The sequence below is a fragment of the Girardinichthys multiradiatus genome, chromosome 11 (genome assembly GCF_021462225.1).
Source record: "Girardinichthys multiradiatus isolate DD_20200921_A chromosome 11, DD_fGirMul_XY1, whole genome shotgun sequence".
NCBI lineage: Eukaryota > Metazoa > Chordata > Actinopteri > Cyprinodontiformes > Goodeidae > Girardinichthys > Girardinichthys multiradiatus.
Window position 1 is genome coordinate 351,729 of NC_061804.1, and position 23,387 is coordinate 375,115.

General features: G+C 44.1%; 1 protein-coding gene across 1 annotated transcript in view; it reads right to left on the bottom strand.

The window, feature by feature from the left end:
• The window catches only part of LOC124876578 (platelet-derived growth factor receptor beta-like), a 50,729-nt gene that overhangs the window by 20,564 nt on the left and 6,778 nt on the right, over window positions 1–23,387 (bottom strand). The window contains exons 2-14 of the mRNA XM_047379479.1: window positions 22,655–22,729; window positions 19,831–19,899; window positions 19,272–19,366; window positions 18,994–19,192; window positions 17,762–18,022; window positions 17,496–17,626; window positions 6,705–6,786; window positions 6,483–6,557; window positions 6,173–6,356; window positions 1,978–2,093; window positions 1,765–1,876; window positions 1,605–1,692; window positions 1,420–1,528 (exon numbers count right to left, since the gene is read on the bottom strand). Of these exons, the coding sequence (XP_047235435.1) occupies window positions 1,420–1,528; window positions 1,605–1,692; window positions 1,765–1,876; window positions 1,978–2,093; window positions 6,173–6,356; window positions 6,483–6,557; window positions 6,705–6,786; window positions 17,496–17,626; window positions 17,762–18,022; window positions 18,994–19,192; window positions 19,272–19,366; window positions 19,831–19,888 (1,510 nt within the window). The 5' untranslated portion in view covers window positions 19,889–19,899; window positions 22,655–22,729. The remainder of the gene's footprint in view (window positions 1–1,419; window positions 1,529–1,604; window positions 1,693–1,764; window positions 1,877–1,977; window positions 2,094–6,172; window positions 6,357–6,482; window positions 6,558–6,704; window positions 6,787–17,495; window positions 17,627–17,761; window positions 18,023–18,993; window positions 19,193–19,271; window positions 19,367–19,830; window positions 19,900–22,654; window positions 22,730–23,387) is intronic.

Genomic DNA, 23,387 nt, shown 5'->3' on the forward strand with positions numbered 1-23,387 from the left:
GGTAGTAGAAGATGAAGAACAAAATGTATCTTCCTGCACAGATATTGTCTCAGATCTTCTAAATAACTTCCCAGACCTCCACCCAAAATAGGCTTTTAAGTCCCTGTATTGGGATCAGCAGTAAAAACCTGCTTTGTCACCTTCTCCTCTCTTGATGTTTACCTCCTGACCTTCAGAAGCCCATCAGCTGTTGGATCCTGATCTATTTGATCATGCATAATTCAACCTAAGCCATGGTGGAAGTAAGACCTGATTGGCTCCACATCATTAACAGCAACAGGTGTCCTGATGTTTACAGCAGAACATCACAAACAACATCCAGTTTTTCAGTCATTATGTTTAAAATTAACCACCTCCTGTTCTGACTGGTTCTGGACCAACACAGGACTTCAGTACAGATCAGCCCCGTTCTCCCAGTCAACACCAACTGGGCTCAGACAGGTTCCAGAGTCTCATCAGACCTATCAGCTGGATCCCCATAAAGTTATGGCAGGGTTGGAGAGAACTCTGATATCAGTTTACTAGGGAGTTAATTTAATTTAATTTAATTGAGTTTTTTCTATAGCGGCAATTCACAACACAAGGCATGGCACTTTACAAAATCAGTTCAATCAATCCAGATTCCCAGTCAGGTTCATACATTCCAGTTAATACTAACTATCAAACAGCCAGATTCAGTTATTTATTCAAATTGGATAAAAAGTTTTTCTATCTAAGGAAACCCAGCAGATTGCATCCAGTCAGTGACTTGCAGCATTCACTCCTCCTGGATGAGCATGTAGAGACAGTGGACAGTCACTGGTGTTGACTTTGCAGCAATCCCTCATACTGAGCATGCATGTAGCGACAGTGGAGAGGAAAAACTCCCTTTTAACAGGAAGAAACCTCCAGCAGAACCAACAAAGAATCACTGATCCAGGAGTCCTTTCTATGGGAAGGAAAAGTGAAACATTAATGGTTGTAGCTCCTTAAGAGGCTTCATCTAGGAGAGAAAGACAGATAAGTAGATGAACACTGAGCCAGTTTTCAAGTCTAGAGGATGAAAGAGAGCACATAGTTAGTCACAGTGGAAGCTCAGTCAGTAGCCATGTCTAGGAGAGACAGAGTTTAACACTGAAAGACAGGGCCATATGGATCATCTGTAGAAGGTGAGCATTAAGTTGTTGGCAGCAGCTCAGCCGATGTGTCCCTCCAAGAAGGTGCCACAGCTAAACATAGAGCCAGGCCAGGCATAGCTTCTAGGAAGAGACAAAACAGAGAGAGAACATTGAATTAAAAGCTGAAATAACAGCAAATAATGTAATGTTATTACAGTAGTACCATAGTTATATGTGTATATGTGTACTAGTGCAGTAGTACTACCATTTCCTCAGGATACACACGTCAGTTGTAAAGCAGCAGTACTACAGTAGTACTCACAGTTTGTGAGGACTCGCAGATCTTGGGCCAGTCCTCCTGCTGAGTTCGTAGCTTCGCAGCGAACAGCCGACACGGAGCTCAGAGCTTTCAGAGTCAACACACTTCGTACCTGAACAGGTTACACACACACATAGTGTCGGTCATTTGTCAGTAAGCCCCTCCCACCTTATGATGATGATGGTTACCAGGGTAACGCCTTCTTCTGTTGCGGTGGTGACATTCTGTCCCGATGCCCCTAATTGGCTCCTCCAGCCATGACTCAGATTACTGCAACTGCAGCAGGCGAATCAAAACGTTACCATGGAAACATGGCCATTGTTCAACCTTGTATGAATGAGACTTTACCTGATTGAACTCGGACAGGTGTACCACGTAACAGTTGGGGTCGGAACTCCTTCAATGACACACAGGATGGCATTCTTGTCAACTTCTGACAGAGACAAAATCCTCGGGGGGGCTGGACACAGACACAAAGGTGAGGACAGGTAACACCTTCATGTAAACTTAGAGACATTTAAATACCCTCTAGGTGACCAATCAGTAGCCCATCTGTCTCACCTGTGACCTGTAGGTAGAACAAGACCTCCTCATTGTCATCCTCGTTGAATGCAGTTGCCATGTAAGTTCCTGTCTGATCCAACTGCACCTGATGCAGCGTTAGGGTGCTCACATACCTGCAATCAGTAAATCAACCAATTAGCCAACAGTCAGGCCTCTCAGAAATCCCCTCACCCCCTAAAATGACCACCAGGCTGAAGGGAACTGGGGCTCTGCTTCACCACTTGCCACTGGATCTATAGCTTCTTAACAGAAATTGAGGGTAAACAATTGCATCTTCTGTTTCAGAAATGTTGACAATGGAGACCTCCAAGGTTATGTTTGAAATAGATCTGACATTCAACCTTTATGGCAGAGTTCAGGTTATTTTAATTTACAGCATTACCTTCAGTAGGTCTGGAGTTTACAATAATGTTGTAAAAGATGGTTGCCAGCTCAATTTAGGTGAAGTCCATTTTGTTCCGGAAGGCATCAAGTTGTTGATAAAGTTCATACCTCAGCAAAAGAGAACCGGGTGTTAAGGCTTGGCAGCTGGATGAAGTAACCCATTCCTCGGTTACAGGTGAGGGGGGGGGGGGGGGGGGCTTGGTATGTAGGGCAAGGACTAACATGGATCACCAGCTGCTGAGATCCACAGATGGATGAGCTCTAAAGATATCTAGAGTTGGTTTATAATATCCACAACTGTGGCTCCAGGGAGCGATGATATGCAAGCTCCCATCAAGTGCTGCATAGCGGCTGGAAAGCACCAGATTTAGTTGAGCTCCTGCTCTGTTTGAGTTACCTCTGCCCAGGGCATATATGAGCCAGCACTGGTCCGGTCTGGGTCAATGTAAACAATGAAGCCTTATGTTTGGCTCCCATATGAGCCAGAGTGGCTTCGGTTCTAGGTTTATTGTCAGCTTGGAGGCTGCTTGGTGGGATCCAGGCAAGAGTGTAGCAGAGGAGTATCCAGAGATGCCTGGAGGAGCAAAATCGGCTCCTGACTGGGCAAGAGAAATCTCAATATAATCATCAATCTAGATCTCTTTGTGCTGGAATTCAGTTTATTGTAGCAAGTCTGAAGACTCAAAGATGTTTAAGGCAAAGGATGAAAATAAATAAAAGCTCCAAAAGTTAAGAAAAAAAAGTGGCACCTGGAGATAACACATACTAAATATGGCTCCTCAGCTCTGGAACAAACTGCATTTAAACCTCAGATGTTCAGAAACTGTTTTCTGCAGCTTTTTCATGAAAGGTAAAATATTGGTCTTAGCTTTTAATTTCCTTAAATATTCTTGTTTTTTGTGTCTTTTTTTTTTACGTGAAAACATTTGTGTCTCTTTCATGTTGAAAATGTCTTTGTCATTTCTGTTTCTGCTCTGGCTGTAAAGCATCTCTGTAAAAATAGTGTTTTTGGCAGGATAGTCTCAAGATAGAAAGGTTCTATGCAGGGTGATCCAAAGTAGATCCAGGACACGCTGTCCATTGTGCATTCACTGGCTGTACAGGGGGCTCGTGGTAGCAAAGAAGAGATACGAGGCATTTGTTTTTGCATGACAACGCCCCCTTTCAGCCAAGGCTGATTGGTGGAGAATAGAGCCTTGCTTTATTGAAGGCTGAGGTGTACATGTCAAAAAACCCAGTGAAGTTTTCCACATTCATAGATTTACTCAGTGTGAGTTTCTGATCATAAGTCAAGAATATAGTGATGGATGGATGGATTGATTTAAAGATGTTAGATTTGATTAGCTAGCGCTACTAGCACTAATTTATAGCATTCCCATTATTAGAGTGAAATTAGTTTGCAAATGACTGGGAATGATTTAATTTGGTTACTATTTAATTTAGTTTCCACTTCTACTAGCACGTTTGAGTAATGCATATTATTTATGTGGTTGTGGAATAAGACCCAGGGGCCCACATACAGCAATGACAACAGGTGAGCTTAAATACTGAGAGATGAGTGGAGCAATGACAGAATGCAGATGTGAGTGGTCAGGGGGATATAAAGAGGCAGGAGGTAGAGCAGCTGAGGGAGGGAGACTGATTAACATAAGTAAAGCTGAACCGAGATACACAGAAACACTAAATCAAGTGGAAAAGGCAAATAATAGTCTAAAATAGGTCGCAACCCCAGTCTTTGAGGGACAGGGTCCTGCAACTTTCAGATGTGTCCTTTTAGATGTGACCCGCCTTTTTTTTTAGAAGATGTTCCCCTGGTCCGACACATCTGAATCAAATGGCTGAATTACATCCTCAGTATGCAGCCAAGATCTGCACAGGCCTGGTAATGAGCCATACGTTTGATTTAGGTGGTAGGGTTAGGTAAAAGAGCAACCTTAGTCCTCAAAAGGTTGGTGTCCTGCAAGTTTTAGATATGTTCTTCAGCACATCTGAAACAAATATATGACTCATTACCAGGCCAGTGCAGAACCTGACTGCATACTGAGGAGGTAATTCAACTGTTTGATTCAGGTGTGTTGGACCAAGGACACATCTAAAAGCTGCTGGACACCGGCCCTCTAGGACCAGTGCTTGACACCCCAGGTCTAAGACGAATCAACTAGAATACACAGTGAAAAGGAAAACTTCCCTTCAATAGGAAGTTTTGCTGCAAGTCACTGACTGGATGCAATCTGCTGGATTTCCTTAGATAGAAAAATTTTTATCCAATTTGAATAAATAACTGAATCTGGCTGTTTGATAGTTAGTATTAACTGGAATGTATGAGCCTGACTGGGAATCTGGATGATTGATTGACTTGACTTTATAAAGTGCCTTGAAACGACTTGTGTTGTGAATTGGTGCTATATAAATAAAACTGAATTGAATTGCAAATTCCTTTCCCTAATGGATGGCAGCAAACCCTCCTTATAATACTGATCTGATCATTCTTATTGACCCAATTCAGCTAGGCCCACAGCATGTCCCTGCAGCAGTTTGAATTGATCTTGGGTGGACTCTATAGTCTAGCAATGTCTCTACGATGTCAGTCTCAGACCAAACACTGTTTCAGAAATTTTCCTTTCCTTTTTCTGAACTATTTAGTCCGGTAGAAGGATTGTGGTAATTAGATATATCGCTTTTTAGATCTGAGAAATCAGTGATTTGGTCTAGACCGAATACGCAGTTTTTGCAGACTGAGACCATCAGAATAGAGGTTAATTGAGTGCCTTGATATGCTACTGCCCTATGTTGAATCCAAAGCATATAAACACTATGACTTTCCAAGGAAGTAGTGGTGAAATGTTTTTGGAACAAACAGCTAAAGATAGTTCACAGTCAACAGCACAACACTTCTTACCAAGAGGAGATTAAGAAGCTAAAGACTGCATGATGTTACAAGTATAGATTCTTCAGAAGCTGACAGATCTGAATAGTCACGTCCCTACCTCGTCACATTGTAAAGCATGAGATAGCGGTTCAGACTCTCAACATCTTCCAGGTCCAACTTTATGACCTTCACTTCTTGGAGTCCCCCGTCATGTCCGGGAGCATTGAGTTGCTATCAATGGAGACATTAGGTTTGTCTGCTGATAAAGACGATCTTTTTGGAGGGACTTGAAACTGGATGAGCCACCATCTGAGTATCATTGGGACATTTTACCCTTTAGGACCATGTCATTCCTGTTGTACAATTTTCCTTGATACCAATCAACCAGGAGAGAATGGCTGTCTCAGTGTGGAACAATGTTTCTATGTTGATCATTTTACCCACAGTCTACCCACTAAATACATATTGAGCAGCCTTGTTGCCAAGCTTTGAGATCTTCTCACTAAAGGTTTGAAATTTGTCCAGAAACTATGTCTCATAGACCTCAGCTAGGACCCAAATCCTTCTGCTGAATTCTAACAAGTCTGGGTAAAATGGGATGGAAAACTTCACTTGGTCCAACCATCAGCATACGATGGAGCTATTTCCCACAAGATGTTGGTGTAAGTGCCCTTATCCTTGAACTTCATGTTTTTGCTGTGCTCTGCCATAACCACATCCTGCCAGAGGGGGCCTGGCTCATTTCAACTCGGTCTAAGGACCGAGGACAAGTTTAAAATTTTTTAACTGAAGCAGTTTTGAGTCAATAATCTAAGGTGTTTTTACTTTTTTCTTTTGTCTTGCCTCTTGCGGAGTTGTTGCACTTTTACTTTTTACTACTGCTATAAACTTGTGTACGTGACAAATAAATCAGGATAATTATCTCTTCCTTTGACCTACCTGTGGCTCATCAGCAGAGAAGTTTTGATGGAACTGCTTTCCATGCTGATAGTCTGGTTCGTTCTGGACCAAGCAAGGGTAGGGAAGGGGTGGGCATCAACCTCTACCTTCAGCTCCACAGTGTGGTTAACGAGAGATGAAATGTTGGTCTCACCTGAAGGCCACAGGTAGACATATCCTCGGTCTGCAGAGAGGGAGGGGATTACCCATACTTGTTCACCTGTCAATGTTCACCCATCTGTGTTCCTCTGGCTCTGCCAACCTGTACCTCTTAACTTGTTCACCTGTCTGTGTGTTTCTGTGTACTGACCCAGAACAGTTAGTGTGATGTTTTTCCTCACAGTCCATCTTAGCTGCGAGTCCTGAGCCTTACACACATACACACCTGCGGAAAACACATCATATCACCATGGTAACAACAAAGCTATAAACTAAAGTTTTATAATCAATTCCCATAGCAACCAATTAATGTCAGAAGTCTGTTTGTTATTTACTGCAGTGGAATGTAGGATGACCCTGCTGAAACACATACCTGAGTCTAGCACTGTTGCCATGGAGATGTTAATGAATGAGCGAATTTCATTGGGAAGGATGTCTGTCAGAGGTTCTATTTCCTGTAGAGAAACCAACCACTGAGTTGATGATCATGGTTTCTAAACAACACTAAGACAAATTGCAAATATAAAAAATTGATTCTTATGTATCTGTCATGATGCACTGATGTCTGTTATGATTTACATTTCTGTTTTGGATTCTCATCATTTAGGGTTGTTCATTATTGTTGTTAAGGTCTTGCCATACAGGCTCATTCCTCTAGTGTGGTCTTACTTATTTCGTAACTGAAATATTTCAGGTCAACCCAAAATTCCTATCTCACAAAATTAGCATATCATTAAAAGGGTCTCTAAACGAGCTATGAACCTAATCATCTGAATCAACGAGTTAACTCTAAACACCTGCAAAAGATTCCTGAGGCCTTTAAAACTCCCAGCCTGGTTCATTACTCAAAACCCCAATCATGGGTAAGACTGCCGACCTGACTGCTGTCCAGAAGGCCACTATTGACACCCTCAAGCAAGAGGGTAAGACACAGAAAGAAATTTCTGAAAGAATAGGCTGTTCCCAGAGTGCTGTATCAAGGCACCTCAGTGGGAAGTCTGTGGGAAGGAAAAAGTGTGGCAGAAAACGCTGCACAATGAGAAGAGGTGACCGGACCCTGAGGAAGATTGTGGAGAAGGGCCGATTCCAGACCTTGGGGGACCTGCGGAAGCAGTGGACTGAGTCTGGAGTAGAAACATCCAGAGCCACCGTGCACAGGCGTGTGCAGGAAATGGGCTACAGGTGCCGCATTCCCCAGAGAAGCAGCACTGGACTGTTGCTCAGTGGTCCAAAGTACTTTTTTCGGATGAAAGCAAATTCTGCATGTCATTCGGAAATCAAGGTGCCAGAGTCTGGAGGAAGACTGGGGAGAAGGAAATGCCAAAATGCCAGAAGTCCAGAATCAGAATCAGAATCAGAATCAGAAAAGCTTTATTGCCAAGTACGTTTTTGGACATACAAGGAATTTGTTTTGGCGTAGTCGGTGCAATACAATACAAATTAAACAGTATAAACATATCTACAATATAATATAAATATATGTGCACAGTTTTAAGTGAGTGAGAGTAAATATAGAGCAGTATAAGATGCAAGAGCAATACAACAGTGCAGGTGATCATTGTGCAAGTAAAGCAGGAGTCCAAGCTGAGCGTTAATGTAACACATAGAGTTACAAGTTACAAGTGTCCTGTCAGCAAAAAAAGGGGGGGTGGGGGGGAAAGGGACAGTGTCAGGGTGGTTTCCGGGCTTTGTTAACAAGGCTGGTGGCAGATGGGAAAAAACTGTTCTTGTGGCGTGAGGTTTTGGTCCGGATGGACCGCAGCCTCCTGCCAGAGGGGAGAGTCTCAAAGAGTCTGTGACCGGGGTGGGAGGGATCAGCCAGAATCTTCCCTGCCCGCTTCAGGGTCCTGGAGGTGTACAGTTCCTGGAGCGACAGTAGACTGCAGCCAATCACCTTCTCAGCAGACCGAATGACACGCTGCAGCCTGCCCTTATCCTTGGCTGTAGCAGCGGCGTACCAGATGGTGATGGAGGAGGTGAGGATGGACTCAATGATGGCTGTGTAGAAGTGCACCATCATAGTCTTTGGCAGGTTGAATTTCTTCAGCTGCCGCAGGAAGAACATCCTCTGCTGGGCTTTCTTGATGAGGGAGCTGATGTTTGGCTCCCACTTGAGATCCTGGGAGATGATGGTTCCCAGGAGGCGGAAAGATTCCACAGTGTCAATTGTGGAGTCACAGAGGGTGATGGGGGCAGGTGGGGCTGGGTTCTGCCTGAAGTCCACAACCATCTCCACTGTCTTTAGAGCGTTGAGCTCAAGGTTGTTCTGGCTGCACCAGTCCAACAGATGGTCCACCTCCCATCTGTACGCGGACTCGTCACCATCAGAGATGAGTCCGATCAGGGTGGTGTCGTCCGCAAACTTCAGAAGCTTGACAGACTGGTGACTGGAGGTGCAGCTGTTGGTGTACAGGGAGAAGAGCAGAGGAGAGAGAACACAGCCTTGGGGGGAACCGGTGCTGATGGTCAGGGAGTCAGAGACGTGCTTCCCCAGCCTCACGCGCTGCTTCCTGTCAGACAGGAAGTCAGTGATCCACCTGCAGGTGGAGTCGGGCACACTCAGCTGGGAGAGCTTCTCCTGTAGCAGAACTGGGACGATGGTGTTGAAGGCAGAGCTGAAATCCACAAACAGGATCCTGGCGTAGGTTCCTGTGGAGTCCAGGTGCCGGAGGATGAAGTGAAGGGCTAGGTTGACTGCATCATCTACAGACCTGTTGGCTCTATAGGCAAACTGCAGGGGGTCAAGGAAGGATGCCAGAAGTCCAGTGTCAAGTACCCACAGTCAGTGATGGTCTGGGGTGCTGTGTCAGCTGCTGGTGTTGGTCCACTGTGTTTTATCAAGGGCAGGGTCAATGCAGCTAGCTATCAGGAGATTTTGGAGCACTTCATGCTTCCATCTGCTGAAAAGCTTTATGGAGATGAAGATTTCATTTTTCAGCACGACCTGGCACCTGTTCACAGTGCCAAAACCACTGGTAAATGGTTTACTGACCATGGTATCACTGTGCTCAATTGGCCTGCCAACTCTCCTGACCTGAACCCCATAGAGAATCTGTGGGATATTGTGAAGAGAACGTTGAGAGACTCAAGACCCAACACTCTGGATGAGCTAAAGGTCGCTATCGAAGCATCCTGGGCCTCCATAAGACCTCAGCAGTGCCACAGGCTGATTGCCTCCATGCCACGCCGCATTGAAGCAGTCATTTCTGCCAAAGGATTCCCGACCAAGTATTGAGTGCATAACTGTACATGATTATTTGAAGGTTGACGTTTTTTGTATTAAAAACACTTTTCTTTTATTGGTCGGATGAAATATGCTAATTTTGTGAGATAAGAATTTTGGGTTTTCATGAGCTGTATGCCACAATCATCCGTATTAAGGCAATAAAAGACCTGAAATATTTCAGTTAGTGTGCAATGAATCTAAAATATATGAATGTTAAATTTTCATCATGACATTATGGAAAATAGTGAACTTTATCACAATATGCTAATATTTTGAGAAGGACCTGTGTGTCTCCTTGTTCCTCTCCTGCAAGTTCATTAGTTTCCATTTCACTTGGTCTAATCTTCAAATCATAGGTAAAAGTGAATGATAATTTTAGTCCCAGTTTGTTCCTAAAGTTGTGATCATGAATGTCAAAGGAACCGATAAATTCAGAAGACGTGCACCCTGACGCTGTTTGAGCAGAGATTTGAGAGCAACATCTGCTCCTTTTAGGACCATATCTTTTCCAGAAATGGCCATGCTTTTTTCACTAAAACAACAGAAAACCACATTCCAAAGCCCTGATTGAGGAAAAGAAAGGTACACTGCTGGACTGGTGTGTCTGCAGTCCTGACTTGTTCCCAAAAGAGAATCATGAGGGATCAGGACAGCAAGAAAGGAGATTGAACCCATACTGTCAGACACCATCAGATATTTAGTAGGAAGAATGGGACAAAATACCCCATGGACCTTAGATGGAACAGCAATAATAAGCAACGAGAAACTTCAAAGAGCAAAAAACTGGAAAGAAATATCTGTTTGAAGAATGTGTTGAGGAAGGAAAGGCAGGAACAGATGGATTAGGCAGATAACATCTTGGTTTCACCCTAAAGAAGTAAAAGGAAACCAAAGAATTACTTCTAGTGTTTTGAACTGTCGGCCTACCGATTTCCTGGTCTGTCTTCGTCCCTACCCTCACCCATGGGCATGAACTTTGGGTCATCACCGAAATAACGAGATCCCAGATACAAGCGGCTGAAACCAGCTTCCTTGGCCGGGCACTCCCTTAGTGATAGGGTGAGGAGCTTGGCCATCTGAGAGGAACTTGGAGTAGAACTGCTGCTCCTACACATTAAGACGAGTCAGCTAAGATGGCGTGGGTACCAGTTCCGGATGCCTCCTGGATGGCTTCCTTGGGAGGTGTCCCACCGGGAGGAGGCCCAGGAGACAGCCCAGGGTGCGCTGGAGAAACTATGTTTCTTGGCTGGCCTGGGAATGTCTCGGGCTTCCCCAAGATGATCTGGAGGAGGTGTTCGGGGAGAGGCAAGTCTAGGCGTCTTAGCTGAGACTGCTGCCCCTGCGACCCAGTCCTGAATAAGCCAAGGAGGACAAGTACGAGTAGGAGTTTTGAACTGTTTGGAACTGAAGGTTTGACTCGGTAAGGTAATCTAGGGTTTTCTGAAAAAAATGTCCAGGAAATTTATCAAGATGGTTGGAAACTCTACTCCCTTTTCTGTCAGAGTTAACTGCTTTCCTGTGCCAGGCCCCCCTGGTCCCCCGCTGGGGGCAGCGTGGTGGACACCTGATTAAACTAAAGATCTTCATGTAGCTTTTTTCTGTGGCATCATGAAATGATGGCACAACAACTGTCGCTCTATTAAAACCAAGGTTGCCTACAGCTAGGTCTTAGTCGTTGCTAGATAAGTCAACTTGTATCATTAGATGCGAGTGTCACAAAGCCAAAAGAAAGTGGAAGAATACGCTTAAAATGTAATTTCAAAACCTAAATGACTGTTGGCATCATTATTAAGCTGCTGTGAAAGAGTCTAAAATGAATATTATTTTTGTCAAACTGGCACAAACTTCACATATTGGTCAAAACTTCAGATAATGTTTTCACCTGTCCTTATCTGCTGCTTTTCACCAGTTTGAGCTGGTGACCTTCATCTGTTTGAATGAGACTCTTGATCATCCTAAGCCCTCAGGTGGGCCCACTCCCACCTTTGTGATTTAAAGAGATAATTTCTACTGTAGGGAGTTCTGTTCTTGCTGTTATTAACAGTACTTTGTCCTCAGGGGTTGTTCCAAATGACTGGGAATACACAATAATGCAGTCTTTGAGCCTAGATCCAGCTCTAAAGCCAAATTGTAGACCAATATCCAGGGAGTTTTCTCATTTGAAAACATTGGAGAAAATTGTCTTCATACGTTTTAATTGTGCATAATATTCCTCAGGTTATTAAATGTGCTTTTAAGTCACCTTACAGCATGATGTCTCAGTGCATAATTAAAAACTGCTCACAGTTTTTAATGATCAATATTTTATTACATTAACTACATTTGATACTGTGGACCACAACATTTTTAATATCTCCTTTAGAGTATTTTCTGGAATTCGAGGCACTGGGAAGTTCTTTGTCAGCCTGGGTAGTTTTAAATCTTCCTGTTTCTATTTACTGTGGAATCCCACAGGGCTATGTTCTTGGGCTCCATTTTTAGGAAACATAAATGTGCATTTTTATGCTGATGACTGTCAGGTGTGGTGACGATCAATATATATTACTGGATTGGACATCACCTATTGGCTGCTATAGATGGTAGAGGCTCAGGTGGCATAGGTGGTAGGGGTTCACTCTTTAACCTGTGTGTTGCCAGTTTGAACTGCTGCTCCATCCGTCTCAGGTGTTGTGTCTTTGGGCAAGACACTTCACCCACCTTGCCTGTTGACAGTGGTCAAAGGGGCCAATGGCACCGATTGTATGGCAGCCTCACTTATCAGTCTGTCCCAGGGCAGCTTTGGCTACAATGTCACTCACCACTGTGAATGAATGGGTGGATGACTGATTGTAGTGTAAAGTGCTTTGGGGTCTTCAGACTAGATAAAGCGCCATGTAAGTTCAGGCCTTTTATAGTGTTGTGCACAGGCAGGCCCCATTACTATGCATTGGGTCATGGCAACAAAACAATGCTGTTCTGATGCGGAATGAGCATGCATCTGTCACTAAAATGGTCGGAGCTCCTTATTTCTTATTTTATATAATATGACTCACATTAAACCTGAGAAAATTGCTGACGTTATGATAGATAGAAATATAGGGGTTGGACAATGAAACTGAAACACCTGGTTTTAGACCACAATAATTTATTCGTATGGTGTAGGGCCTCCTTTTGCGGCCAATACAGCGTCAATTCGTCTTGGGAATGACATATACAAGTCCTGCACAGTGGTCAGAGGGATTTTAAGCCATTCTTCTTGCAGGATAGTGGCCAGGTCACTACGTCATACTGGTGGAGGAAAACGTTTCCTGACTCGCTCCTCCAAAACACCCCAAAGTGGCTCAATAATATTTAGATCTGGTGACTGTGCAGGCCATGGGAGATGTTCAACTTCACTTTCATGTTCATCAAACCAATCTTTCACCAGTCTTGCTGTGTGTATTGGTGCATTGTCATCCTGATACACGGCACCGCCTTCAGGATACAATGTTTGAACCATTGGATGCACATGGTCCTCAAGAATGGTTCGGTAGTCCTTGGCAGTGACACGCCCATCTAGCACAAGTATTGGGCCAAGGGAATGCCATGATATGGCAGCCCAAACCATCACTGATCCACCCCCATGCTTCACTCTGGGCATGCAACAGTCTGGGTGGTATGCTTCTTTGGGGCTTCTCCACACCGTAACTCTCCTGGATGTGGGGAAAACAGTAAAGATGGACTCATCAGAGAACAATACATGTTTCACATTGTCCACAGCCCAAGATTTGCGCTCCTTGCACCATTGAAACCAATGTTTGGCATTGGCATGAGTGACCAAAGGTTTGGCTATAGCAGCCCGGCCGTGTATATTGACCCTGTGGAGCTCCCGACGGACAGTTCTGGTGGAAACAGAAGAGTTGAGGTGCACATTTAATTCTGCCGTGATTTGGGCAGCCGTGGTTTTATGTTTTTTGGATACAATCCGGGTTAGCACCCAAACATCCCTTTCAGACAGCTTCCTCTTGCGTCCACAGTTAATCCTGTTGGATGTGGTTCGTCCTTCTTGGTTGTATGCTGACATTACCCTGGATACTGTGGTTCTTGATACATCACAAAGACTTGCTGTCTTGGTCACAGATGCGTCAGCAAGACGTGCACCAACAATTTGTCCTCTTTTGAACTCTGGTATGTCACCCATAATGTTGTGTGCATTTCAATATTTTGAACAAAACTGTGCTCTTACCCTGCTAATTGAACCTTCACACTCTGCTCTTACTGGTGCAATGTGCAATCAATGAAGACTGGCTACCAGGCTGGTCCTATTTAGCCATGAAACCTCCCACACTAAAATGACAGGCACCTCCAAGCTCAATCCAAAAGACTCAATCCACGCCAGTCTCGGTGGTCTTTATTTTTTTTTCTCTATTTAATTTGTGTATTTCTTTCAGACCAGGCCCCAAAAAAACTAAATCTGATTCCCTGTCCAGGCAGTTTTCCGCTGATGATTCGGCAAAGGAACCTACTCCTATTCTGCCGTCTACTTGGACAGTAGGAGCACTCAGGTGGGAAATAGAGGACATAATTAACAGGGCTCAAAAGCTGGAGCCTGACCCTGGCACAGGACCACCAAACTGACTCTATGTCCAGTCTCATGTACGTACTAAGTTAATTGAATGGCTACACACAGCTAGGTTGTCGGCTCATCCTGGGGTGAGCAGAACCATAGCATTCGTTCAGGGAAGGTTTTGGTGGCCGTCAATTCATAAAGATGTTAAAGATTTTGTTCTAGCCTGTGCCGCCTGTGCCAGAAACAAATCCAGCATCCAGCCTCTGGCCGGTCTTCTCCAACCCCTCAGCATCCCTAATTGACCATGGTCTCATATAGCTCTGGACTTTGTTACCGGATTACCTCTCTCGTCAGGTATGCCTTCTGTCCTCACGATAGTTCATCGTTTTTTTAAATCATGTCATCTAATCCCTCTCAGAAAACGTCCGTCAGCTCTACAAACTGCAAAGCTCCTCACCAAGCACGTCTTTCGTCTACATGGAATACCTCAGGACATTCTGTCGGACCAGGGTCCACAGTTCATCTCTCAAGTTTGGAAACAGTTTTGTTTAGCCCTAGGAGCAAAGGTTTCACTAACTTCTGGGTATCACCCTCTGTCCAACGGTCAAACAGAAAGGTTAAATCAACAACTGGAATCCACTTTACGCTGCCTCACATCCACGAACCCTACAGATTGGAGCTCGTAGCTACCTTGGGTCGAGTACGCGCTCAATTCACACATCTCTTCAGCTACTGGTCATTCTCCTTTCGAATCATCTATTGGTTATTAGCCTCCTTTGTTTTCTGCTGACGAGAAGGATATCACGGTTTCATCAGTCCATCAACATTTCCGCCACTGCAGAACCGTCTGGAACTCAACCATTCAGCCCCTTCACCGAACTGCTGATCAGAACAAGCATTTTGCTGACCGGAAACGCCGACCTGCACCCGAGTATCAGCCTGGTCAAAGGGTATGGTTATCGGCACGTGATGTGCCACTCAAGTCCATGTCTCAGAAACTTTCACCTCATTTCATAGGACCATACAAGATTGAGACTGTCATCAGCCCCTTGGCGGTTCGCCTTCGTCTTCCGTCAAGCTTTCAGATTCATCCTACATTCCATGTGTCGCAAATAAAGCCTGTGCCTGTGCTTCTTATTTTTTTTTTTTATTAAAACAGGGTTCATGTAACTCCCTCACCTGGGCCCAGGGGCAGACTGGCCATCAGGAGCAAAAAAGGCTTGGTTTGGGTTGCGCTAGATTTTTTGAAAAAACAATTCATGCTGTTGGTGAGGCTCACACTGATATCTGCCTGAAGCCCCCAGACTGAAGACAACCCTCCCAGCATCCAGAGACAGAAGGACAAACAGAGAGGAGCAAAGAGGATAAAACATCAGGAAGCTCTGGCTGCCAGTGCAACAAAGTGTGCAAATGGCTTAATTGGACTGATCCAGGACAGTGGTGAGTCTGCATACAGACAGGAGGTGGATCGGCTGGTGTGGTCAGAACCACCTGGAATTTAACCCACTCAAGACTGTGAAGATGGTGCTGGACTTTTGGAGTACATCACCCTCACATACCCCGACCGGCAACTGGCATCTCTGCAGACCCCACACACCCTGCACACAAACTGTTCAGGCTTTGACCTTCAGGTGGCGCTACAGAGCGCTGTCTGCTAAAACCAGCCGCCACAGAGACAGTTTCTTCCTCCAAGCTGTCTCTCTGATAAACTCTTGACAGTCGGAGCTCCAGAACAAAACCATGCATACTTGGACCGATCTCCCATTATATTCTATTGTAAGTCAATTGTGTAAATATGTACATTTAATAAGAAATATTCTTCATTATTGAGAGCAAAGTGTACCAGAGTCAAATTACTTGTTTGTCTGAACAAACTTGACAATACATCTGATTCTGATTCAATTAAATTCAATTCAGTTTCATTTCTATAGCGCCAATTCACAACACATGGTGTCTCAAGGCTCTTCACAACAGTCAGGTTCATACATTCCAATTAATCCTAACAATTGAACAGTGCAGTCAGAGTTAGCTTTTTATTCAAATTCTAAATGAATATTTGTTCATAAGGAGCAGGTGAGACATAAACAAAGCAATGAAGAGTAAAACGCTAACATAGCCTCTCCAGCAGAACCAGCTTCATGAGGAGGGTTAGCTCCACCTTGAGAAACCTAAAGGGCCAAAACAATCTAATAACGCTAAAGTTTTTACAAAGAATATTGCACATTTTAGAATATGGCTAATAAACAGAATCTAGAAAAAAACATATATGTTAATTGCTAAATTTCGAAGACTTCAGATTCTGTGTTCCCTTCATAAATGCCACTAATAAATGACTGTATATGAATATTGAAATCCTTGTATTATATTACTTTATTTCATTTTTATTCAACCAGGTAAAATGTTTAGTTGTAGCCTTTTAAACATTGTACTACTTTCATGGCATTTCTGTATACATGAATTATTTAATGTTAATTATATCTCAATGATATTCAAGTAAAACTGTCAGACTGTCATTATTCTCCCAGAATTTCATTGGACTTTAAGTAGAATCAGTCTAATGTTCTTCTGACGCTCCTTCTGCAGCAGCCCTGACCCAATGCATAGCGATGGCCCAGGTGTGTCATGTGGTATCACGTGACGTCCAGTCCAGTGATATATGTCGATGGTACTTAACCTATAAATGAGAGGACTCCCATTCCATGCAGTCATCGTGTCTGGAAAAAGTAAGCTCTTCACTTTCTTCATTTTAATAACAGAAAGACAGAGGTTTTGCTTTTTGGTCCTGGGGTCTCCATTGGTTTGTCTTTTGTAGAACTCAGCCCTCTGGCTAAGTAGATAAGAACCAGCCTCACTACTCTTGGGGTGAAAAGCACATCAGTTCAATGAAGAAATCTGGTTTTTAATCAGCTGAGACAACTGATGAAAGTGTAATTTTATCACATCATTACTGTAACTCTTCATACTACGGTGTCTCACGGACGTCCCTGACCCGTCCCCAGCTGGTGCAGAAGGCAGCTGCACGTCTTTTAACTGTACCTTCAGAATGCATAAAGCTCCTGTTTTAGCCTCAGTGCACTGGCTGCTTGTTCATTTTAAATTTCGTTTTAAATCAGAGCCTCTGAGATTTAACAGTTGGACCGCTCCTCCTGATGGTGCTGAGGCCAGAGCGCAGAGGAGACAGAGGTTTTCTGTGGCAGCTCTCATGCTGTGGAACTCACTGCTGCTGAACATCAGACCTTCTTCTTTATTAAGTCAGCTCTGAAAACTCCTCTACTTTGTTTACTATTGACCCATCTTGAGAGTGCTCATTAATATTTCTCATATCATATTTTGTCCTTCTCTCATATTTGTGTTTTAATGCTTGTGTGTTAATCTGTTAAGTGTTTTATAAATAAAGTTGCCTTGGCTACCTGTCTGCGGGGGAAGTTCCAGGAGAAGAACACCATGTCCACATCTCTGACGGAGCAGTTTACGGTCAGAACCTCCCCCTGCTTTAGGACCTGGCTGGACACAGAGAGCTCCACCTCCATCCCTTTAGAATCTGACAGACAGGTTAGGCAGACACAGACAGACAGAGAGGATAGTGACAGGTGGGAATTAGACAGGTGAGAGACATATAGGTGGGTTCATTGAACTGTCTAATCAGCCAATCCCAGGTGAGAAAGCATGACCTTACCTAGGAGGGTGAAGACATAGAACACCTGGGACTCCTTCTCCTCGCCTCTGCTCACGGCCACACACACATGTCCAGCGTCGTTCAGATGACCCGTGAAGCCCAGAGCCGGGTCATATCTCACCCTACCAACTGCTGTTCTGCTGGGTCGTTCGTACAGAGAGACGTTGAGCTTTGGGTCAGACACCACACAGGGGATGGTACCTTCCTCGGTGTGCTTGTACACCTGGGAGGTACTCTGTGAGACAAACCATTGTTCTGGACCTGAGGAGGGAAACCAAGGTAAAGCTGGAACAGGTGCAGTCAAGAACATAGGTAAGAACAGACAGACTGAACGTCAGATTCTTGATACTTCTCAACTACATTTCCAACCACAGAACCACCTGTTCGGGTCAATCACTGCTAGATGGGTAAACCTGTTCAACAGACAGAGAAGATGTCCAGACCAAGAAAAGTCCATCTGACACCAAAGTAACTGATTTATGAGGATGATGGAAACATTCTCTTCTTCTGACTGTAGGATGATGGGACTCTATGTTCTTCTGTCAGGATAATTACAGAGAAAAACATCAGACTGCACAGAAACCTAGTCAGTTTTTTTCTTAAAAGTAAGAAAATTAGTAAGGCCTCCACAAAATCTCTTATTTAAATGTTATTTGTTAACATGTTATGGAGACATTGATTGTGTATTTTTTCATACACAATCTGAAACTGCACTTCAGCTGCTTCTACTTTCAAACCTCCTCCCCCACATTACAAAGCTGTCATGTTCGACTTCACTTAACCTTGATGGACCTCCATCCGAGCTCCATCACTTCCAGAAAAATCCTAATGAACCTGCTGAAGGTCTGCTGGACTCAGAAGACCTTCAGTCATATCCTCTGACTGATTTTCTGTGACTGGCTTTTTTTGGTGTTATTCAGATGCTCTCTGGGATTCTTACTGTGTTTTATAAGACTAAAACACTGCTTACAACAAAGCAACAAGCATGTTACAACCAACCCTTTTTTCCTGGGTACATTGAATGCATCATGATGTGATGTGGATACTTCTCCTCTGAACCACAACAGAACCCTGAAGATCTAATCACTTTCTGAGGATTGTTCTGATCTCTGCAGACGCTGAGACCTGCTCTTTAACACAGAAAACATTTCTCCTGGTTCTAAATGCAGCTAGTTACAGCTATCAGATCCACCAGGAGGCGTCCTCCTCACCTGTCTGGTAAGGTCAGTTACCTTGTCCAGGTATGAAGACATCCACAGCCATGGTCTGATCAGCAGATGGCTCCTCACAGGTATACCTGCCAGAGTTTCTCCAGGTGACGTTAATGAACTGCAGGGTGCTGCTGGAGCCCTCATCCTCCACCAGAACCCCATGACCTCCATCAGAGTTCTGAGGTAAACGCCACTTCACCTGACTCCACCCTGAACACACCTAAAGACACAGAGACAGGGGGCGCTACAGAAACACTCGGGTAGATCAAATCAGACACAGACACTCAGGCAATAGTCACCACTGTGAAGTTGGAATGTGTTTGAAGGACAACTTCTGAGGAAGAGGGTAGCAGCTCCAGAGTCCCACCACCTTCAGGATGGATCAGGAACACACCTGAACACAGAGGGACAGGGTTATTTGTAGCCATTTATATAAATATGGCTGCATAAATAAATTATTGGACGCTAGCCAGTCTGATGGTTTTAATGTCTTCTGGTTAAAAATCCCAAATTCTGACAAAGTTGGTCATGTAGAGAATTTGTTCGAGAGCTGGTAGAAGAAACCTTCTGAATAAAATCAGCTGCAGAGAAGGAACCTGACTGGATTCATCCAATAAATAAATTTGAGTTCCCCTCTGAGACCCAACAATGTTCCTGTCAATCATTCTGTAGATTACGACGGTTGGTGAAGATAAATCATAGAACAGCTAAGGTAGAATTGACTGACTGAACTTTATACCTTGAATGTTTGAATTTATGAACTCTGGTTGAAGGAGTTCCTCAGGGTTCAGACCAACAGACTGACAGGAAGATCACCTTGTTAACAGCCAAGTGGAGGCTTTTTATTTTTAAACTCACCCAACAGGAAGTCCAGGAGGTTCACACTTCCAGTTGCTCCTCCAATGGACGCCCTCATGGCTGCTGATTCTGGTGAACAGGAAACATTTTCAGAATAAAAGTCCGTTAGAACCAGATCAGGAAGTCTGCTGTTCAGAGGTCCGATCACTCAAAGCTAAGAATGTTTCTCTGATGATTCAGAACCAACTCAAATAGTCTGTTTATGGTTACAAAAATGGATCTGTTTCACATCGACATCACAGTTTTCAAAACTGTTAATCACTGCAAGAAACTGGATGGAGGAGTCTTCTCAGCTGGTCCCTCATGCAGGGGTCTCCACAGCATGTCACAGCAGCTCAGGGCAACTCTGTGGTCATGAATATTCATCTGCTAATTCAAATTAGACTGAGCATTCATATTAAATTGGGATTTCTGCAATATCATTTCATTCATAGATTATTTTACTAACTGAGTCTGTTGCTTTGTTTTAACTGACAGGTCCAGTAACCTGCTTATGAGTCTCTTTAAATATTTTATCCAACACTCAGCTAACATGTCAATGAGTCTGTTACAATGATGTCACTAAAAAAATAAAACAAATTCACTCAGAGCAAAGTGCACCGGAGTCCAATTCCTTGTTTGTGTGTTCAAACTTGGCAACAAAGCTGATTCTGATTCTAATAGGTTTGGTAACATGTCAACAAGTCTGTTTTAGGGGTTTAACTAACAGGTCTCCCTGTCGAGATCCTGGTGATTCTGCTGAGAATAAGTCTGGAAATATTCGATCTCTGTGTTGATGAAAATATTTTAGTGCCTTGCTCAAATTCCCTGGTTTATTCCCTGGTGACCTGATACTCTGCAGGACCTGATAAAAGTATTCTGTGTTGTTCTGTTGCAGACCTGATCTATGGCAAGGGTCAGGACAGATGGTTCTGTTTAGTCCTAGAGAGATGCTCCTCAGCCTCCTCCAGAGCACCTTCATGACATAACATGTATGCCTCACTGTGAAAGGTTCAATTTCCATTCTCAACATGTCTAGGAGAGAATTACAACAGGTTTCACCTCGTCTCCCTCCCCAGAGAGTCTGGGTCGCATGAGAATTACCTTGAAAGCTGCTAAAGCTGATATAAGGAGAACTTTAGCTTTGCCTGGTCAGAATGATTTGGGTCATTGCTGAGTCCAATGATGTAAGATTATTCTCTAATAACTTTATTAAAGCTGATTCTGAGTGACAATCATTAGTCTCTGTCTTGGTAAAAACACATTTTTCCACAGCACTCTTTTCAGATGATACTCCTCTACTGCTCCAGGAAAAAGGTCCAGGTTCTGACTCAACTTCTGGTTCTGGTGTTTGTTTTGCTTCAGCTGAAGAGAAACAGAGAGCGTCTGTTAAACCAGTTAAGCTTCTTCAAACTGATGCTTCAAACAGACGGGAACAAATTCCTCACTGTGTGACTGTGTGTGTTCAGACGTCCAATTAGAGCTCGTCCTCATGGAGGCTCAGCCAATCACAGCTGAGTCTGAGTGAAACAGGAATGCAAGTCAACCACAGAAGAAGAAAATAAACAGGAAGGTATTTCCTGTGGGCTGCAGAGAGAAGAGCGAGCAGAGCCGCTTCCAGCCAATCACGGAGCTGCAGCAGGATGTGCTCTGATGTCGGTGATCAGGTGACCATTTTCATCATACGTTCCTCCTTCTCAGGTTCCCTGGAGATGTATGAGTCTGCACAGCTGACCCACAGCTTTAACCTGTTGAGGCTGCTCTCAGAATAGAGACAAGTAAGCAAAACTGCTGAAACAAATCTCCCTGAGGGCCCTGAGGGGCCGACAGACCTCATAGGGCCTAATCACAAGCAGCAGGGCCCCAACATGAGACGCTTCATGTCATTTTTTTTTTAAACTAGTGGAGGTCTTCCTAAAGTTGCAGTGTTACAGCTTCTACTTCATTTCCAGCCAGTATCTTCTGCTCCTGATCTCTTGGATCTGAGACAGATCTGTTCCAACAGTCCGTTGGAACAACTGGTTATGCTGCAGGATGCAGGTCAGAGGTCACAGCTGGTTAACACAATAGTCTTTGTACAAGAGACAAGGATATTATTCTGAACAGATCAAAGATTGATCAACATTTTCCTTCCATCTCCCTGTTTTTTCCACCATCACGGCATCCCAAGCACACCCAAAAAGCTGTTGCTTCTCAGACACTAAAACCTGCATCAGGCTGGACCATCATGGGCCATGAGGGCCTTTCAGATGGCTAAAGGTGACTGTGAGATGTGGATACATTCCAGATTGTCAGCTGTAGGTCACAGGAACATCAGCCCTGACAGAAGCACCTATAGCAGTAATGTTCCTCCCAGACAAACTTAGATGTTGAAGCTGTTCTTCATTGTCATCATATGAGCTGTCAAAGTTGAGAGCTACCTCTGTAACCTTAGTCAGGTAATGATGATGCCCTGAACACTGTGACACACACACACACACACACACACACACACACGGAGTGATGTTCAGGCGATGGGGATAATGGGACCTGTTCTAATCTGATCTGCCCTAATCTGAACAGTTTTTCATTATCTTTAACCTCTGACCTGTCATATGAAATCATGGTGGGATTGTGATGATGACTCTAATAAACACCAGCCTAATCTTCGTTCACAGATCATGCTCAGCAGTTACAGATGTTTCCAGGTGAGACCTGACCTTCCTGACCTTCAGTCTGGAACCTGTTAAACATCTCAGGATTGGAACCATCTGGCCACTAACCAATTAGTAATCAGGAAGCAGACATGTCATCAGCAGATTAGACTCAACAGCCAATCACAAAGCAGTAGTGATGTCACACTTACCTGTCTGTCAATGCCCCATGTGATCTGCTATCTGCCTCCTGATTGGCTGAGACTGATGGACAGGTGACCTCTGACCTGCAGACAGAAATCTTGATCAGATCCAGACTGACTGTTAGAGAACAGAAGGTCAGACTCTGAGAACCAGGAGAACATCAGCAGCTCTCAGACTGTTTGTACCTAATGACACAGGAAGGTATGCTAACAATGATGTAACAGGTTTGGGGTCATGTGACTGTTTGGGTTCAGCAGCATGTTGGGGATCTCTTGCTTTTAGCATGCTTACAGCACCAGCTGGTTCCATCTGGATTCTCTAAGTTCTGCCTCATACTCTCATCTTGAAGGACCTGGAATCGTATTGATCTTCGTTATTCCATCTTCTAAGTAAAGTCAGCTCACCTGAACTCTGGTTGGTGACCTGTTAAACAAACTGAGCAGGCGATGTGGAGACCCCGAATCTCGAACAGCTCCATCATATGACGTTCAGATTCAGGTTCAGGTTCAAATTCTAATTCAAATTCAGGTTCAGATTCAGATTCAGATTCAGTTCCAGGTCCAGGTTCAGTTCCAGCTCCAGGTTCAGGTCCAGGTTTAGGTTCAGATTCAGGTCTGGGTTCCAGTTCAGTTCCAGGTCCAGGTCTAGGTCAGGTCCAAGTTCAGGTTCGGGTTCGGGTTCAGGTCCAGGTCCAGGTCCAGGTAGTTTTAGACCTGTGAGTCCATCATCCCATTAAAATCC